Here is a 21,111-nt window from a genome sequence, read left to right as displayed (position 1 = left end):
CCGCTTAGCTCACCTTGTGGTCTGAGTCCTCCCAAGCTGTTTGGGCGCCGGCCTCTGGAGGCGGCCCGTTGGCCCTCCTGGTTTCTCCATTTAACGTGAAGTGGAGATGCTCTGCGCAGGCTAGAGGTGTGGAGGGGTCAAAGCTTTGCCTCTTCTCAGTGGTTTTGTCTATAAGGTGTATATCCACCATCTCTCTAAGATTTTACTTTAGGAGGCACGTTTTCTGCTTCCTCCCTCTAGCTGCCATCTTGGAATCTCCCACTTCACTATTCTTTAAAAACTCTTTCCTTAACCTTGTTCTGTCCCATGTTTTCTATTAGGTTTTCTTTATCATAATCTCAAAGTCTTTACCCTCAGACTTTGCACTGTCCCATCAGACTTGCACTGTCCCATATTCTCTCTTTAGCTTTCTTAAAGCCTCAGTGCTCAGGCTTGCACTGACCCATGTTTTCTTTAGCTTAGCTTTTCTAAAGCCTATGTTTAAAGTTCTCAGTGCAGACTTGCACTGTCCTGTGATTACTTTAGCTTTCTTAAAGTCTTGGCCCTCAGGCTTGCTAGCAATTCCCCTGTAGCAATTCTCCTTTAACAATTCTTTTCCCTTCAGCATTCCTTTTCCCTTCAGCAATCCTTTTTCTCTTCCAAAAAGCTCCCACACCAAAAAGCCTCACTTCATCCAAAAGCTGAAAGCCTCAAAGCAAAGGCAAAACACCCCCCCACCCAGTCTTTTATACCCAATTGTAAACAGGGTGGAGCAGCAGTTCTCAGGGAGGGGCATGACATTGTAACAGGAGAAACCTGTGTTCCTGCTTCTCTGAACATAAACAACTTAGGAGAAGCAGCTGCTCTGCACCTTCCCCTTCTGTGTTCAGGGCTGTGCCAATCTCTGCCTAAAGATAAACATCTTAGGAAAAGCAGCTGAGCTGCATCTTACCTTGCTTATGTCCAGTTCTTACAGGCTTCTCATAATCTGCTCTCCACAATTTAATTCATAATTTTGATTGTTATTTGTCTCAAACATGCTGTGGAGCACACTACCAAATAAAAATATTGCTTCTCTCTTCCTGTTAGAAATAAGATTTATGGTAAATTTCCCTGGACCCATTGTGTTTTAAAGAGCTTTTTAAATTAATCAAATAATTTTTCAGTTTGGTGTTAGCACTATCTCTTAGGACTGGTTGATGAGAGAAATACCAATTTTGTGTCAGCATGAATAAATTGAATTGCCATTGAACAGTAACCTTTTAAAAATATTATATTTCCACAGGAATATCCTGGAGATGAGCTTCTGCTTGTTTATGACAAAGACTTCAAGTTTGGACTTAACTTTTATCTTATTGGAACTGAAGAGGGCAAGGAAAACTATTTAAATGTAAGCAAATCCCACACCTGGGCAAGAGTTGATTGCTGGAAGAAAGTGGTGCCTGCAAGGGCAGGGGAAGGCAGAATCCCTGGACCCAGGTCAGCTTCTGGTATCTCACATAGGTGAGCAGTAAATGAGAGGCTGAACTGTATCAAACATCTCAGAGTGGCAGACACTCTACTCATTTGCCCTTCCCTGGCCCAGTGAGAGAGGACACAGCAAATGTGGACTACTTCTGTTCTTTAAGTTTTATGTTTTACTGTCAAAACCAGCAGTCTATTTTCTTATCATGTATTATTTGCTTTTTCCTCTCCTTTTTCTTTTCTTCTTTCTATATCCTGATGTCTCTTTCTTTTTCATTCTCTATTCTTCCCTTTTTTGCTTAGTTTACTTCCCGTAAATTCAAGAGCACGAACTGACAAAGGACAAATAGGAACTGCTTAGCAAATTTATATAAAAGTAAAGTTTATTGCAAAATATGTACATGTGGCTAGAAACCTAAATTTGGTCAGATATTTAGCATGCACTTATTTTCCTCTAGCCTCCAGAAGTCCCAGAAGAACAGGAAGAACATAAAGAACTTGTTCCTGAAGATGTATATGTTTACAATCCACCTGTCTCTAAACCATGGGTTTCTTTGGGCAGTGAAAAAGAAATTGAGGAAGAATCAGTTAAGGAGTCTACAAGGCAGGTCAGAAGCTTAAATATGATCTCCGGTTATTACCTCCCTAGAGCTGAGCAACATTTATTGGTGAGGAATCCAAAAAATTTGCTGTATGTGACATGGGGGGTAGTTTTTTTTTGTTTTATTTTGTTTTTCTTTAATAGGAGAATGATCATTTTCTTAGGTGGGTGTTATGGATTGAATCTGTCCCCCAAAAAGATATGTTGAGGTCGTAACTCCAGTACCTCAGAATGTGACCCTATTTAGAGATAGGGTCATTGTAGGTACAAGCAGCTAAAATGAGGTTACATTGGAATGGGATAATCCAACTCAACTGGTGCCCTTATAAGAAAATGGCCATAGGTAGTCAGAAATTCAAAGAGAACATCATGAGAAGAAGGAGGCTTCCATATACCTCTTACCAGTCCACCAGTGGTCAAGATGCAAACTGCCAGTCACTTTCTGTTCTTTGTACCTGCAGGCAACATGATCTTGGTAGTGCTTAGTCCTCCAAAGAGGAGTGATGGGTATAGCCCATGGGAATAGAAAGCACATGGAGCTGAATTGACCATAGAAGGTGTACAAAGGAATCTGAGAGAATATGGGCATGGTACCAATGCTACCTACCACACATCCACCATTTTCCTTCAGGGACTTCATTAGGTTACCTTACTTATGTTGCCTGTTTACATGTGTTGCAGATTACATATATGATTTCTCGAAAACGATGTGAATTTGGTGCACCAGTTACCTTCAGTGACCAAAATGCTTCCCATGTGAAAGATGCCTACATTGAATGTACAGCCTACCCAGATAAAAATTTTACCCTTAAACAACTTGAGAAAGATGTTGGTATGCAAGTAATCCCCCAAGTCAAGGACACAAGTACTCAGACAAAATGGTAAGTGTGAGATGGGTTTATATTTATTTTTCCCTTACCGTAAACTCTAATGCCTTCCATGATAATTTTGAGAGATAATTATAGCAAATAAAAATGGATTGACATAATGGCATAGATCTCCACACAACAATTCTTCAATTCAGGAAGATCTAATTATACTCAATAATGTCCTTAAAAGTCTTTTAAAATGAGATATAATTATAAAGACTATGGAGTGAGGGAAATTAGTGATGCTGTTAGTGATTTCAGTGCTGGCCATCTCTCACCTGGAATATTACCATTGCCTTCTAATGACTCTATAAGTGGCCATTTTTATACCTTAAATCAGATTGTCTTACTTCATTGTCTACATTTCTTATTTGACTCTCTGTTACTTGCTAGTTTTCTTGTTTGGTTCATTATTTACAAAGATGCATCCATCCAAAGTCCTTGGGATGGTATCTAAAGTCCTCTTTCCTCCATGATGAGGTAACAGACAGTAGGAAATTTTGACAACAGAGAGACAGGGTGATAAATCTATTAAGATAAGGTGATCCAGGCAGTATGGATTGAGGGCAAGCCTAGAGTTGAGGAGATTGGCCAGGTGGGAACCTGTTGTGACAGGTGTCCAAATTTAGGTGGTGGCAACAAACAGAGAAGAAGGAATAAAGCATTTTGTACTTATAAAATGCTATAAACTGCACCATTAAAATGAACAAACAATAGCTTGGCTCCTCCAGCTATTACCTGATGTCTCTGCTTTTCTTTGTGATGAAACTCCTCATGGCAGTTGTCCACATTATATAATCCACTTTCTCTTCTACCACTCTGTCTTGAGCCCATCCCAAGCAGTCTTAACAAGGTTTCTAATCACCTAATCCAGTGATCCATTTTTACTCTTACTTCAGCTTTTCAGTAAGCTGCAAGACTGATTATTTCTCTTTCTTGAAACACTTTTTCATTTGACTTACAGACAACATGTATTGTTCACCACCTAACTCTCCAGAAGCCCCTTCTCAATCTTTTACTGGACTTTCTTCTTCCTAGTTTCTAAACATTTGAAGACCCCAGGTCCTTTTCATCTTTTCTCTGACTAGATTTAGACTCTGTCTAGTCCTGTAGTATATCCTGCCATCTTATTTACTGGATGAATCCAAATTCTACATATTCAACCTCAGTTTCTCTCCTGAACTCAACACTCAATTATTCATCTGCATACTTGAATGTATCTCAAGTTTAAATGCCCAGCAACAAATTTGGTTTCAACCTCCAAACTTCAAACTTCCCAAATCTTCCTCATTTCAGTATAGGGTAATGATAGTCTTCTAATTACTCAGACCAGAAAACTTGGATTTTGTTGAATCTGTCTTCAAAACATGTCAACAGCTATCACCCTGGGCCAAGCCATCATCATCTCTTGCTCAGGTTATTGTAACCCCTTCTAACTGGGCTTTTACTCTCCAGCCTTTCCCTTCTACTTTCTGTTCTTCATAACAGCCAGAGTAATCCTGTTAACATGTAAGCCAGATCATGTCACTGGGCAAAGCCTTCCAGTGGTTTTCCATCCTGAAGGAACCTATGGGCCAGGTCCCTTTTGTCTCTCTGCCCTCATTTCTCATAATTCTCCTTGCTCATCTAGTCCAGCCACACTGGCTTCCTCATTCCTTGATCTCCATATGCTCATGCCTGGTATGTTTATACTTACAGTTCCTTTATGTAGAATGCCGTTCCCCAGATATCTTTCTGGCTCCTTCCCTCCTTCATTCAGTTCTTTATTTACATGAAGCATTTCCTGACAGCCCTCTATGAGAACAAGAACTCCAATACTAGCTGTTCCTTTACTCGATTTCTTTGTGGTGCTATCATTGTTTCATATGTACTTTTCATTGTCTCTCTTCTACCATTCCTAGTCAGAATTTAAGGTCCAAAAGACAGGAACTTTGTACTTTTTGTACTGCTATATCTCTAAATTCTAGGATTATTCCTGGCATGTACTTTATATTTGAAGGGAAAAAATGAACGAAGCAAAGAAAGTAGTAGGAAAAGGATGAAGTTAAGGAAAAATGTATAATGTGATGATGCACTTGAGTTCAGTGTTAGAAGAAAAATTATGAAATATACAGTAAGAGAGCTCATGACCAGAGGGTCAGAAACATTGGGTACAATACCAAAAAGTCAGAAACCATGGAAGTGCAATGTTAATGTCAGGACACATATACACAGACTCTAAAGGTTGGGCCAAGAAATGGACCAGAAACCAATGAAGCAGATAAATTGATAGACTAGAACCACAGGAAATAAAGAGAAAGGCAAGGATTTCTAGTTGAGTCCTGGAGGGAATGAAAACATCAAAGATCCATAAACACTAAGAAGCAAGAGCAAGATAGGAAGGAGAGAGGTGATATTTTAGTACCAAAGAACCTTGGAATTTGAGTCAAATTTCTAAGCTAAGACAGCCAGAAATTTCTTCTATGTTCCTACATGGACAAGTCCCAAGAATATTCAGGTAGGCTCAGTACATTGACTCAGAAGGGACAGTGAACCTCTAACAGCAAGACCCCAACCATAGGAGGCTGGATGTAGTAGGCTCTCAATGAATGTTGATTAATAACAGTAATGACTGTTTTTATATAGAGAGAAAGCAAATAGATCAGAAGTGAGATCATGTCTTAACTCACAAAATGAAAAAGAAAATCAAAAGGAACTTGAATGGTTCAAACATAGATGACTGGGAGAATGCTTGTACCTCTTCCTAAGATTAGGAAGTTAGGAGAGGTCACTGGTTTAAGGTGAAGAAGAGATGATACATGATTATGATGGAATATGCCATGAAACTCAAAGATGAGCCTCAAAGAGTACTGACGGTGGAAGCAAATGCTTTCAGGGCTGACACAATATTAGGTGTTTTTCTAAGTGCTGTACACATGCCAACTTAATTAGTCCTCACAACTGCAATCTGAAAGAGACACTATCTCCATTTTACATTAGAGAAACTGAGGCAAAGAAAGGTTAAAAATGAAAACTCAATGTTTAGGACATAATTTAAATTGAAGCAATAATGAAGAGTTTGCTGAGAAGCAGTAAAACAAATCATATTTAAAAAAATAAGAATGATTCTTCATTATGTTGCTACTTTAATAAAACCACAAGCACCATATATTTCGTACTATTCCAACCTGGAGAGTAGAAGTCAAAAGGTGAAAATAAGATTTGAACCCAAGTCTCTGTGGTTCCAATACCATGGATACTGATCTAGGCAAACAAAAAAAGAATTGTTCTATTAAATACAATTGCCACTCACAGAGATAATTAACTGATGCTTGTTCAACACACATGGATTAAATACATTATATTTTAATGAGCACTTCAAATGTGTTAGACACTCTTTTCAAAGCTTTGTATGTATTAATACACCCCATCTTTACAATGCCCCTGTGAGCTAGGTGCTTTAAGAATTGCATTTATAGAAAATAGGCACAAAGAGGTTACATAATTAGCTCAGGTTCATATGGCTAATAAGCCATAGAACCATGCTTCCAAGCCAGGTAGCCTGTTGTTAGAGTCTACACTGATAACAATTATGCCATCTGCCATTTCCTAGCTTCACAGCCTAGGGATCAAGGGCTCAGCCAGTTTGGTGAGCGAGAATGACTGTAAAGCTCAGAGGTGCAATGCCATGTGTTACGTTCGTGGTACAGGCAAGCCCAGGCAGCAGACTGGAAGGAACAGCTTTCTCTCAGAAATCAGGCTTTCATTGCTGCCTAAATGTAGCTGCTCCTAGTGTTGCATTTTTAAGGTTCTCACCTCAACACAACTGATGTTTGGAGTTGTGTAATTCTCTGCTGTGGAAGGACTTTCTTTGCTTTATAGGATGTTTAACACCATCTCTGAGCTCTGCCTAGTAGACTCCAGTGGAATTTCCCAGTTGTGACAACTAAAACTGTTTCTAGACATTGACAAATGTTCCCTGAGGGAGTGGGATGGATAGTGCTGATTAAGAAATAGTGATTTAATGAAATGAAAACAGAAGGCATAATAAAGTACATGTGAAAATGTTAATAATGGATGACTCAGAGTGAAGGGTATATAGGAGTTCTCTTTTAGTTATACTCTTTCATACCTTTTCTATATTTTTTAATGATTTCTAAATAAAAATAAGACCTTTTTTGATTATGTTGGAGAGAAATACATGTAGACTTTGGTAGTACCAATTTTCTTGAAAAAATTCAAGGTATAGAATTTTAATATAAATATCGTAACATCACTGCCACAGAATCAAACTTTTATACTTTTATGCTTGTTATATACTTGCTTTTCTTTTACCTAATTTTTGGTATTCAATTTTCTTGTAATGTAATAGGGCATATCCTAAAAACGCTACTACACAATATTATCCAAGAGAATTCTCAGAAGAGGAAAAAGAAAAACTTGGACAATCCAAGTCTGTGGTTGATTTTCTCAACAATGTGTCCACAAGGTAAAAACTTGTATAAAACATAAAATGTGTTTTTATTTATAATAATAGGTCCTCATAAACAATCTTCTATATGGCATCTAGACAGAAAGAAAACAGTTATCAGATAGGCATGAATGGACAAATGAATGAGTGAGAATGTTTTCTAATTGCAAATTAACAATTCCTTTTTCAAAAGGCTTGATTTCAGATTTTGTATTTTTTCAGATTTTGGAATATTTACATGTATGCAATGATGTATCTTGAGGATGGGACCCAAGTCTAAGCACAAAATTATTTATACTTCACATATTTCTGATACACATAGTCTGAAGGTAATTTTATACAACTGGAGGGAGAGCATTAAATCAAGTCTCTCATGTAATAGTCCAGGCTGGCCTCAAACTCACAATTCTACCTCAGACTCACAAGTGTGCCACCCATCCCAACTTTGTACAATATTTTTTAATAATCTTGTGCTTGAAACAGAGTTTGGTGGTATGGAATTTTCTACTTGTGGTGTCTATGTGTATGCACAAAAAGTTTCATATTTTAGAGCATTTCAGGATTATGGATGCTCAACCTGTATTGTATTTACCATGGTTTCTTTTATGAAAGGCTTTTCTCCACTCTCCTTCTTAGCTTCATCAACTTACAGGATAATGAGGATGGAAATGCTGGTGGCTGTTAAAGATGATATTATGATGAAAGTATTTGCAAAAAATATCCTTACGAATAGAACCTGATTCAATTCAAATGCACTTTTGGGGTATAGTGCTAACTCTTGTGTTGTTGTCACTCTTGGTGGCTCTGAAAGAGATATCTTTGAAACAACCACCCCTGCCCCCAGGCTGGTACTAGGACTCTGGGCAGAGTCCTTGGGCTTCCAAACGAGAGAAAGAGCTTGACAAGAACTCATCAAGCTGATATCAGAGTTCAGAGAAGTGGAACCAATAGTGGACAAGTCTACCAATTGTTCCCAATGGTTGGTTTCCATTTCTTCCCCAGATTAAAATGTGGTGATCAAGTTAAATGTCCAGGTTAAACATTTGTATTTTTACTTTTAAGAAAATAACATTCTTTCTGACTGAATTAAATTTCCTAAAAACTCTAACAATTCTCAGAAGCTGTTACCTATGCCTTGAGAAAACCTGATTCAAAAATTCACTGCACAGTGCACACTGCAGTGAAAAGGAAGGGAGAAACTTAGGGCTTCTTTTTATGTTGCACTGGACTGAGAAGGGTGGTCTGGTTCCCTGACAATTTTAGCCTCAAGAATTATAATTCCTCCAAGAGGGGCGGCCTCTTTATCTTTCATCGATGACAAGTCAAGTGAAGCAAAGGTAGTTCCCAAATTAATCAATTACTGCAAAGCACACAAAAGCAAAATAAATTAAAAAAATATGAAAATATAGGCAGAAATGGGTAAAAGAAAATTATTTGAGCACAAAGTGCGAGTTACAAACCAAACTCCGTGCTTGCACAGAAGTTGCCTAAATGGTCCAGGATATCAGGCTCTTCAAGGTGACACTTGAACAGGTCCAGAATGCAATGAAGCAAAGGACTGTTGGCTCAGGCACAGCCTCAGGCAGCCAAAGCTCAGCGAAGTCACAAAGAGATGTGTCTGAAGACACTGGTGTTTACAGTTTCAAATGGAATCTTATCTCAGCTTCCAGATGTCAACCTTGGCTCAGCTATAACTTGAATTATAGGGAAAAGCTAAAAAATGGAGTTGGTGAAGTCAAAGCATGGCAATATTAGTCATAGTTCAAATACTAATTTACTTAGTTTCACAAGAATCATAACACAGCAGGGTACACACCACAAACCCCAAATCAAAATTAGTGAGTCCTTGAAATTTTTCCTGATAAGAACATTAAAATGAGAAGTCTCTTTACATACGATCAGTTTCTAGGGAAAACTAGATCTTGTGGGGAAATAATGTTCAAACTAAGTGGCCTATAGTCTGTTCTCAGTTATTCACATTGTGTATTATCTTGAGACTTGGGCTTTTATTCTTCCCTTTCAGTTGTCATGCTTACAAAGTAAACAATAGAAAACTGCTTTTTAAACCCCTCCCTGAGGTATAGGAAGCAGAAGCCAGAACCATAAGAAGAAAGAAGAAAATTGGCACAGACATTATAATAGCATTGTCCAAAGAATAATAAGAAACCCACATTTATATCACTGCTTTTCCTCCAACTTTAAAACTGATTTATATTTTAAACTAATATAAGCTTGACTTTGTTTGGAAAGAAAAACTTTTCTTGCTCATAGAATTTTATCTGAAACCTAAGAGAAATATTATTTGCAAAAGAAGAAAATGGTTTTGAAGGAGGAACTTCAAAGGTATTCACAAAGCAATGACTTGTGGGTTAAGAAATGAGGCTACTCGTTGCTAGCCTCCAATTCATTACTCCCTAGAACAAAAGGTTTCTGGAAATGGAGAAACCGGAAACCAGAAGAAGGGGCTATCTCTTCTCCCTTGTGAATTACTTCTGGGTTCTGGGCGAGAGGGCGAAATTAGGAACCCAGAGCAAAAGCCTTGTCTATACCTTCTCTCTTGAGACTAGACTACCTTTCTCACTCAGTCAAAAACAGAAAGAAATAAGATTTTGGGAATGCTACAAATATTTGTACTTGAAATTGAATTTAAACTTGGAAGCTCAGACTGTGAATGTACTATACATGAACAAGGTTAAATCAAAGCTTGCTAGTCTCGTTTAGTAAAGGTGACCATTTGGTACTGATCATGCCTAAGAAAACTTCCTTTCTCATAAGCTTGGACTTTCCAGGCAGTAACTGAGGACGTTAGCAGCAGAGGTTTCCAAGTCTTGCACTGAGAATAATAGAGGAGGAGGAAGCAGCAGGTTTAGCACCTTCAGACAAATTCTCAGCCTACTCAACAGGGTCTCCAGAGCAAAGACTGCCTGTTAGAGGCAGATCTGCCCAGGGCCTGGCATCCCTGGTGTGCCTGCACAGTCACTGCCTGCAGCGGGCACAGCCCTGCCTTGGAAACTGAGGCAGACCATGAAGTTGCTCAGGCACTACAAGCAGCTGAAGGGGAAGTTCTTGAAACAAATTCTCGGAGCACATCACCACAGTTTTTTTATTTCACCTGGGATGAATCATTATTATTACCATGTATATTACCAAATCATATATTAGCAAATGTAATTGAGAATTATTAATTTTTGTTCAATATAAATGAAGAGCTCTAAAATCATCATATCATTGACTACTAAAGTCCAATACCTTAATTGCTTTTATTTTTAAAATGAAACAGTGTTGAAATAGCTCTGCAACAAAATGAAATCATGAACACATTTATCGATGACTGGAAGTCCCTGGCAGAAGAAGAAGGCATCTTTGGGGACAAAACAGATACCCACCTTAAGGAGTACCAGTCCTTTACTGACCTTCACAGTCCCACGGAGAAAATGATCACCTGCGTCTCATGGCACCCAACTATCTATGGTGAGAAGGAATGCCAGAAATAGTCTTGCTTTTGTATGGACAAGACAGGAAACACATCTCTTTTAAAGAGCTCAGGAGCTAGCAGGGAGGGAAGCAGAAATGTGTGGAGGTGCAACCATAAAGAGATCCTTGCCCTCTTTCTTCCTCCCCACACTCTCTACTGGCCCTTTTTTCTCTTAAAAAAGAAGAAGAGGAAGAAGAACAAACATTTTTTCCCTTATTAAATCTTTGAAGTCTCACTGTTTGTGTTATATTAACAGATCATCTTGATTTGGACCAGCCACATTTCAAGTAGCCACATGACTCGTGGCTCTTGTATTAAGTCTATTACCCAGACAAGCACAAGCTGGTAGCACTTCTTGTTCATTTGTGGCTGATTTTAATTTCTGCTTGTGTTTCACTCAGGGCTGATAGCTGTGTCAGTGGCTGTGCGACTCTGCTATGAAGACAGAGTCCACTTTTCTGGTAAATTATTGCTGCAGCCATCACTGATTCTTTTCTGGAGTTTCTCGGATCCCATACATCCTCAGGTAATGAGTGTGAGTTACCCACATAGCCTAAAATTCTCAAATACTACTTTCTTATGTATTTTTAATTGTTTTTTTTTTTAGTAATCACATAATTAGTGTTGTAAACCCTTAAAAAGTTATAACTTCTGAATGCAGACCTTGTCATTATTCAATTTGAACAAAACTAAAGCTTACACTTTTGGGATATTATCATCAGCAGTAACTCCATATTCTCTCATTTGATTAATTTTTTAAGTGATGGGCTAGATGTACAGCAAGGGTCCCAGACAAATGTCCTGCCCTTACAACACTTACTTTCCACACTTTTCAGAAATGGTAATTACATCTTTATATTTAGAAAAATCGTAACACGCCCCAGTAATTACATACCCTCTGGGTCAGTGACAGGGGAAGGCTGGGTCCACTTGAGAGCGTACCCTCTCTAACAAGTATGGCTAAGGTCCATGATCAAAGTCCATGAAAGTACCTTGCAATCCAGTTCAAACTCTGTGAATGGAATGGAATGCATATTGCTTCTGGATAGCTGTAAAATTAGAGTTTTAACTGCCTTAACATCATTTTATACACGTGATGTTCATAGGTTTTTCTCACTCTTTCTTGAATTTGTGGGTCAACTGAAGTTAATGCTGGAGAGCCCAGATGACATCTTCTGTTTTAAGTTCTGTCCAAGTGACCCTAATATCATTGCTGGAGGCTGTATAAATGGGCAGGTACTTATGAATATTTTTAGTTATTCATTAATGTAGATAATGCTCTGTAATAAGTTTTGATTTGGTAATGTTTTGAACTTAAGGACTCAATTTAGCAGAAGGAAGAAGACAGGCCAACTTAGTAGTAGTCACCATGTCAGGAACGAGGGATGAAAGATGTGTAAGACGTGGTATCAGCATTTGAGGTGTCCACAGGGAAACCCTGTGATGATAACTGAAGCAAAACTCAGGCAGATCTATTTGAGTAGCTGAATAGAATCACGTATTGTTTAAGATTCATTGAACAACAGATACAAGCAATACTCTTGGAAAAGTGGTCTCTTCTGAAGTTTTCCTGAGGGCAGGAGGTAGACGATGATACAAAATTTAAATAGAATTTACATAAAAGCATACACTTATCATTGGCTTTATGTAATATGATGCCATGTTTGCTCTATATGTCTTTCCTTTTTATCTAATTTATATAAAGTTCAGATCCTAGCCTCCAATATACTGTTTACTACTGAAACAACACATAGATCTTAAAGTCACTTTTATAATCTAAATTTAAATTCATTTTGATCTAGTGGGTTTGATGATTAAAAGGGTTGTGATTTTTTTTATGTGTGTGTGGCTAAGAAAAACTTCTTTGTGGATAAATTTTAAATATCAGCATCTTCCATGCCCATTTATCCAGAATCAAAAAAAAGAAGAAGAAGAAAGAAAAAACAGGAATACAAATTTCTCCCTCAGTTTTGTTCACCAATGACTGGGGTCATATTGATGATGCATTCATCCTCCAAACCCTGCATATACATGTCAAAATTGATACAACTTTTAGAATATTTAGGAAAGCACATGATGAAAATAAAATCAGTCATACATCTGCAACGTTGGCATGTCATTAAGATTTTTGTGAACTGAAATGTCTTTTCTGATTTCTCAAAAAATTACCATCCAGGTATATACAAATTTGGGTTGACTATAATTGATGTCATCACTTACCATCCCCCTCTCAGTGTTTTGGATTGGGTGTTTGTATTTAATTCTGAAGAACTTAAATCTGGAAAATTCTATTTTCCCCTGGGTCTAAAGCAGCTGCATCCATAATCATGACACATTTCCAAGGACAGAGGGAGAAATCCCCAAAGCCAAGGAAAGTACATGACATTTCTCTTAGATTTTCAAAAATATTAGAATCTATTGGCACAAGCACAAAAAATCAAAGTGCTGGAGATACTTTTAGAAAGAGTAAAATGTTCTTTTCTAGTATTTTGCTCTAAAAGTTGCCATCCAAAAGTTAAGATATAAGGTAGATTTGATTATTCCCTAAGGTGACTGATTTGTCAGGCTGCATATTGATAGTTTTCTTTAAAAAAGAAAAAAGAAGAACAAGAACAAGAAGAAAAATAGTTAAGACTCAATTAGCTATTTCCCTAAAATGTTGTAGTAACATTTACTTCTGTTTTAGGTTGTCATGTGGGATATCACTGCACATGCCGATCGCATAGAAAACGTTAAGACGGGTGGCAGTAGAAGTAAAAAAGTCACACTCAAGGTTAGCTTTCTGTAACTTTTTGCTTGAAAGTTTTTCTTACATTCAGAATTTTACTGAAAAGTATGTGACAGCTGGTGGAGTAGCTCAAGTGAAAGAGCACCTGTCTTACAAAGCAGGAGACATGAGATCAAACCCCAGTACTGCAAGAAAAAAAAAAGGAAAAGAGGAAGGGGAGGGGAGGGGAGGGGAGGGGAGGGGAGGGGAGGGAAGGGAAGGGAGAAGAAAGAGGGAAGGAAGGAAAGAAGAGTGGTTAAGTTTAACAAAGACACACTTTTAAAAAAAAATGTTATTTCCCAAGCCTTCACTTGTGGATGTGTTCTCATGTATAAAATGAAGGGGTTGCAATCCTTTCTGATAAAATGCACTATAATTTTGTGAGGCTGTGGATTCTGTAAGAGTTCTGGGACAAGATTCCTCAGCTTCTAAATCAGTATTTACCCACTGTATGGAACACCCCTTCCAGCTCCAGTTTTTAATACTTGACAGGTCTAATTATCAAGGAATGATAGGATGTGGTCTTCCGTGAACCCATAGAAACACTTTTCAAGAATGGGATATCCCATAGATTCTTTAGGGATGGGCCAATAATACTTCTGAACTTTAGAGATAAAATCTTAGACTAAACTAAAGAGGAAAGTTGATGATCCTGTCACCTAAATATATGGTATCTAGAAACACTAATTGATGTTTTTCCTTGAACTGATATATCTCCAAGTTACTAATTTTAACTTGAATGACAAATAAAGTATGAGTTCACTCATCAGATCTGTGAAATATAACCTTTTCTTTTATCCTTTGTTCAGCCTATGTTTCTCCTTGAACCAGACAGTAATAAAGAAGCTATGTATATCAGACACTGTGCGGTCTCCTCAATAGAAAGTGGACATAAGAAAGTGATTACTGATATACACTGGCTGGCCGACACATTTGAGGTGAGTTTTGATGGCTTTAGGCCTTTCTCCTGCTGGATTGTAAATTTTCAGATTTCATCCGAAGAATGTGTTTTGAATCAATAGTCCATTTATACTAAGCTGTGAAGTAGCCAGGAATTAAGCAGCAAAAAGTTGTGTCACTGTTGGCAGATCAGGGTCAGACATGGGGACAAGAATGAGACCAGAGCTAGGGATGCAGCTTGGAGCTAGAACACTTGCCTAACGTGAGGCCCTGGGTTCAGGTAAGCCTGGGGACGGGGGGAGAACTTGTAGTGAATTGGAAGTATTTCAATCAGATGTGCTGGCACATGCCTGTAATCCCAGCACTTGGGGGACCCAGGGCCTGGGCTATATAGCAAGACCCTGCCTCAGCCTCCCAGAAGAAAAGAATGAAGCTGATCTTTCAAGGAGGATAGTTTACAACCACTAAGAATCATAGCTGGTGTCAACGTTGATATAGTAACAATGGAGAAGATAATGTTTTGATATGTAAAAATAAAGTGCAATTATTTTACTTCCTTGCATTTGTGATTTTAAAATTTATGATCTCAGCAGCTTACAGGTGGGCATCCCTAAAGGTCTGCGACACATTGTAACACGCTGTTCTGCAGAGGCAGCTTTGAGCTGAGTGTGCCAACAGGTTGCTGTGTAATAACTGGGTGCACAGTGAGGAGCCTGAGGACACCCAGCCTGGCTCTGCACTGGAGTGCAATCTCACAAAGAGTGGTGCTTATGAATTTGGAAGAGCAAGTTCTCTAAATACTTCCCTCCAAGGACACTTACAGGTTTACTATGTACTTTGAAGAATTAAGAGTGACAGCCTGGTGCTAGTGGCCTGTAATCCTAGCTACTTGGGAGGATGAGATCAGGAGGACTGAATTTTGAGGCCTGCTTGGCCAAACAGTTTGTGAGACCCTCATCTCCAAAATAACCAGAGCAAAACTGACTGTAGGTGTGGCTCAAGTGTGGGGGTCCTCCCCCCAAAAGAGAGAGAGAGAGAGAGAAGAGCAAGATGAGAATGTCAAACAATATTCTGAGAAATTAGCTTTGACAATTATTGGTTCTGTTAGGTATTAAAATGGATGTGGAGCAAAAATACCTTAAATAGTCAGAATGGATCAAAATAAATAGTTCAGATAGTTTGTTATCTATGAAAATTTAACATATGGTTATGGAAATTACAACACAAGAAAAGAAACTCCATTTCAACTCACACCACACACTCAAATTAACTTAGATGCTTATAAATTTAATTAGAAATAACTTAAATCACAGAAAAATCAAGAAATCAAAATATCAACTTAGATTTCTGGAATGGGAACAGTTTTCTAAGCTTTTTAATGTTGAAAGAACTCACAAAGGAAAAGATAGATTTTAAATGTTCACCTATAAATTTCTAAATTAAAGATAATAAGCAAATAAGAAAACAGAAGAAAATATTTGTACCAAATATGGTAAATATAAAAATTTCTAATAAATAGACAAAAGATAAACACTAAATAAAGCAATTAGTAAATCAATATGAAAATCATCCAGACTTTCTAATTTCAAATTAGTAATAAAATAATAACCATGTACTATTTGGGGCTTGCTTAATTTTTAAGTGAAAATATCAAATACTACTGTGTTAAAAAAATGAGATGGTGAAACCAGTGTACACTGACTGACATTATTAACTGCAACATAAAACTTTTAGAATGTGCTTAGTCAATGTGGTTTTAAAGTCATTTGAATTTTCAAACTGTTTGACTAGTAATTCGAATTTTAGGAATTCATACTTAAGAAATGACCCAGCTAAGTGCCAATGACTCATGCCTGTAATCCTAGCTGCTTGGGGGTTGAGATGGGGAGGATCACCATTTGAGGTCAGCCAGGGCAGGGAGTTCACAAAACCACATCTCAACCAATTGCTGGGCCTGGTGTCTCTTGCCTGTCATCTCAAGCTACGTAGAAGGTTGATATAAGAAGGATCATGATTCCAGACCAGCCCAGGCAAGAAAGTCTGTGAGACCAGATCTCAACAGAAAAAAGCTGAGCGTGGTGACACTAGTCTGTCATCCCAGGGACTGCGGGAAGCATAAAATAGAAGGATCTCAGTCCAGGCTGCACTGAGCAAAAAGTGGGACACTATCCCCAAAATAACTGCAGCAAAAAAGGGCAGAGCACCTGCCTCGCGAGTGCAAAGTCCTGAGTTCAAACCCCAGTGCTGTCAAGAAAGAAAGAGAGGGAGGGAGGAAGAAAGAAAGGTTCCAATTTGTGTCTCAAGATAAAAATTACATGAATGCTGTAAAAAAAAAAAATTATGCCAAGGTATTTCCTGTCCATGAAAAAAGAATTCTATTTGTTTTTAAACTTTTTTTCCCCAAGTTCCTGTAATATTGTTATGGTTTTAGGATTTTTAATTACTAAGATGAAAAACCCCAGATCAATCACATCTCAGTAGAGGGAGAGGGTTGAGGACTACCAGACCCGAGCAGAATCTGGCAGCAGTACATAACCTGTAACGGTTCAGGCCATTGTGGTGCCAGCCTCATTTGTGACTGCCGAGCTCTTGTCATGCCCAAACGCCTCACTACCTACCTAGAGCCTCCCCCCACCCCACCCCACCCCACCCCCGTTTCCCACCTTCTGCCCTGCTTTCATTGTTCCTTTGCTGCTGGAAGACCCATCTTTGTTTACTATTTTGTTCATCGGGACTTTGAGGAAACTCATGTTTTCCTATTGATTTGAGAGTGGCATCTCCGCAGGTTGCCTGCAAAGCCATTTTTTTAATCTCGTTTGACAGCTAGTTGGTTGAGATTGGGAACCTTTTAGGACCTTGAGGAGCTATAAACTCTTCTTCAGATCCTCTGTGGCTTTCAGAGCTGTCCAATAATTACAGACACTGAATACCATTGATTTCTTACTTACCACTTAGCCTCTTTTCTGTTGCGTTTTTTTACCTGCTTAACAACCTCATAAAAACTCCAACATTTAGCTAAATAATTGATAATGAAAACCTGGAAGAGGCTGCATTTCTAGTAATAATGGGTAATGAAATTAGGTAATATCATCTACATATTATAAAACAGTGAAAATAATTTATGAATATGTAGGTAAGGTTCAAATTATGTGAACTAAAAAGTCTCAGGATAAACATTCATATACATCCTTATTAAAACCATATGCAAATGTGACAGCTGAACAAGAATATATGGGAGAATTGTACTTGATTATGAAACCTATTTTCTCAGCTTCTCTGATGATGTTACACTTCTTTGCCAAAATTTTAAACAAAGAAGAAGAAATTTTAAAGGTAAGTAGGTATGAGAAAAATCCCTATTTTTCTAAGTACACAGAATTTACTTTTCTTACATTTTTAATAACAGATTAACAGAATGGGCTCTGTCTTTGAAAATCGGAGTGGAATTTGCTGTCAGCTTGTCACATGCTCAGCAGACTGGTATGTGTTATTTCAAACATTTCCTAAAATGTTTCCATGCAATGTGTTCTTTTTTCTAAGATGCTCTTAAAATCAGTCATTAAGACTGTCAGCTCCTTAAGTAATCTTTAGCATAGCGATTAAAGGTAATATAAATAAAGGGCAGAATGTTATAGATTGTTACTGGTATAAAAAATACTTTTCATAGGGACAAATTTGTAAAAAGAAAAAAAAAAGAATTAACTAGGCTTCCTGGTTAATAATGGTGTATTGTGTTATCCATTGTTATTCTGCTTCTTCACATTCTGCTTGTAGATTTATATTATATGTTACTTATACTCACTTTTTTTTTGGTGGTACGAGAGTTTGAACTCAGGACCTCGTGCTTACTAGGCAGGCACTCTACCACTTAAGCTACTCTGTCAGCCCTTTCTGTATTGGGTATTTTCTAGATAGGGTCTCTCAAACTATTTGCCAGGACAGGCCTAGAACCTTGATTCTCTCTATCTCTGCCTCCCGAGTTCCTAGGATTATAGGTGTGAGCCACCATGCCCTGAATATCCAATTTTATCTTATAATTATGAAGATAATAACATTTAATTGGGAAAGTTTCTTTTAAAAAGTAAGAAGAGTTTTTACATTTTTATTATATATTTATAAAAAGTCTTTTTATAAACACTTTTGTAGCTATGTTGAACAATGTTCATTTAGATAAAATTATACGTCCCAGTTTATTTATAGAACTAAGAATTCATAATGATGTAGGAAATGTGGAGAATATTATTTATCTAATCTCTAGAGTACTAGAAAAACTACTATTAAAAACAGCCTTGACGTTATTCACAATAGCCAAGCGTGGAGTCGGCCTAGGAGCCTATCAACAGATGAATGGAGAAAGAAAATGTGGTATATGTACATAGGGGTTTTATTCAGTCACAAAGAAGAATGAAATTATGGCATTTGTAGAAACTGGGTGGAACTGGGTCCTCATGTTATGTGAAATAAGCCATACTCAGAAAGGCAAACATTGCATGTTTTCTACAATCTAGATTTGAAAAAGAAGACATGAAGGTAGAAGGAACTATTTGGGAAGAAGAAGGGGACCAGCAGGAGGGGGACACTAGAGGGTGATGGGGGGTGAATACAATCAAAGTAATTAGTATGCAAGTGTGTCATAATTAAACACATTATTTTATACAAAAAAAATTTAAGTTAAAAGAAAAACCAGTTTTGACCCCAAAAGAAATAATGATACCTTGAGCTGTAGAAGCTGGCAGTGAGTGGCAGGAGAAGGCATACGTGACATTAGCACACCCATGGGTAAGAATGACCAGATTAATCCACTGGATTACAGGCTTCAAATGGGTGAATGTTGTCATATATGAATTATATCTTAAGAAAACACTTCTATTAACAAAAGATTATGTCGGTTTCTAAACTCAATTCTCATATGTGGTAATATTAATCTCAAGACAAGGAAACTCATTAAATAGCCCTATGACTGGTACGGTTCTCTAAAATATGACATGCAAGAAGGCTCCCATTTCATAAAATCTTCATCTCAGAGACCTTTTAATGCAGCCATGTTAATGTACAGCAGCTCAAATGGTAGTCCTAGGTTATACCTCTTATTTGTCCTTAATAAAATATTATATAAATTTTCTTTTAGCACAATCTGTTTCTGGGATATTAGGCCACAGAAAACTACAACCACCTCCCAACCGACAGAGAAAAAGAAAGAAGAAAGCATTGAAATTCCTTACGACGTACCGTCTACTTTTTTGCATTTAAATCTCTCTTGGAAACCTTTCAGTAGGGTAAGGAGTATAGAATTAGTTCCAGCCTACTTGCTCACATGCATTGTGTTTTGCATAAATACACATGGATGTACATGCCCTCTAAAAGTAAAGCAGTTCAAATTAAAACAACTCTTTTTAAACATTTTTACTAGTATGTAATAATTGTACAGGGGGTTTCATTGTGACATTTCCATCTATGCATACAAGGTACCCCAGTTTGGTTCATCCCCTCCATTATTTGCCCTCTAGCTCCTTCTCCTTCTTAAGATGACTTCAACAGGTTTCAATGCTCCATATTCATTCATGTGTAAAGAAAACATCAACCACACTCACCCTCCTTTACTCTTCATTTGCCCTCCCTCTCCTACTATACCCTCCTCTTAATACATATGACCTGTCATTCATTGTTTGTCTGTTCATCGCTCAGTGGGGTTTTTGCCTTGGTATCTAAGTATATGTGTCAAACCCCCTCTATTACTCTTCTTTACCCTTTTCCCCTACTCCACATTGTTCAACAGTTTTTAATAAATTTCAGTGTGTCTTGTTCCTACACAGATGTGATGTGTTTCAGTATTATTCACTTTCTGTTATTCTGCTCTTTCCCTCCTCCCTTAGTCTCCTCTAACAGTCCCACTGTTGGAAACTGTATGCATGATGGTGCTTGTACTTGCACTTGGGTCTTTCGTCCACATTTGATAGAAAACATGCAACATTTATCTTTCTGAACCTGGCTTACTTCACTTAACATGAAGTTTTCCAGTTCCATCCATTTACCTGTGAATGACAAAATTTCATTCTTCTTTATGGCTGAATAATATCTCATTGTATATACATTTTCTTAATGAGTTCCTTAGTTGTAGGGCATCTGTGCTAAAATAACTCTGCAATTCACTTGTTCATTCAACCAATAATTTCCTTGATTGTGGGTTATTTTGTTGCCTGCCTAGACCAAACCAGAAATAAAAAATCATCCTAAACTTGAGATTGATGTTTCATGTTTAAGCAAGGCATGACTTTCTAATGGTTTGTGGTTTGGGTAACTATTCAACTGCATATCCATTACTTGAAAATTTGGTAGGAGCTCAGGTTAGCCCAGAAAAAGTAATTTCCTCCCTACTGTAGCCAAAATTCTGAACATCAATAGTAGGAAATGACATTGTAATACTTCTGACCAAACAGAACTGAGAAGTGATTGAACAAGAAGTTATTTGTATTTACCTTGAATCACAGAACTTATGTAAAAACAAGTTACCTGGAGAACATTATGGTTAAGGATAGGATATGTGTGGAATGTGTGAATGACTTTTTCTTTAGAATGTCTTACTTTGGTTCCAAACTTAATACTTCC

At 37.7% G+C, this 21,111-nt stretch overlaps 1 protein-coding gene across 1 annotated transcript in view; it reads left to right on the top strand.

Annotated features, from left to right (window-relative positions):
* Dnai3 (dynein axonemal intermediate chain 3) overlaps positions 1-21,111 on the top strand; it is a 76,358-nt gene that overhangs the window by 27,517 nt on the left and 27,730 nt on the right. Inside the window, exons 5-15 of the mRNA XM_074079561.1 lie at positions 1,265-1,369; positions 1,902-2,051; positions 2,726-2,925; positions 7,265-7,381; positions 10,644-10,834; positions 11,240-11,364; positions 11,985-12,074; positions 13,525-13,611; positions 14,415-14,543; positions 17,912-17,985; positions 19,634-19,781. Of these exons, the coding sequence (XP_073935662.1) occupies positions 1,265-1,369; positions 1,902-2,051; positions 2,726-2,925; positions 7,265-7,381; positions 10,644-10,834; positions 11,240-11,364; positions 11,985-12,074; positions 13,525-13,611; positions 14,415-14,543; positions 17,912-17,985; positions 19,634-19,781 (1,416 nt within the window). The remainder of the gene's footprint in view (positions 1-1,264; positions 1,370-1,901; positions 2,052-2,725; positions 2,926-7,264; positions 7,382-10,643; positions 10,835-11,239; positions 11,365-11,984; positions 12,075-13,524; positions 13,612-14,414; positions 14,544-17,911; positions 17,986-19,633; positions 19,782-21,111) is intronic.

The sequence above is a fragment of the Castor canadensis genome, chromosome 7, assembly GCF_047511655.1.
Source record: "Castor canadensis chromosome 7, mCasCan1.hap1v2, whole genome shotgun sequence".
Taxonomy (NCBI): Eukaryota; Metazoa; Chordata; class Mammalia; order Rodentia; family Castoridae; genus Castor; species Castor canadensis.
The sequence above is the reverse complement of the archived record's forward strand: the minus strand, read 5'-3'. Positions and strand labels throughout refer to the sequence as shown.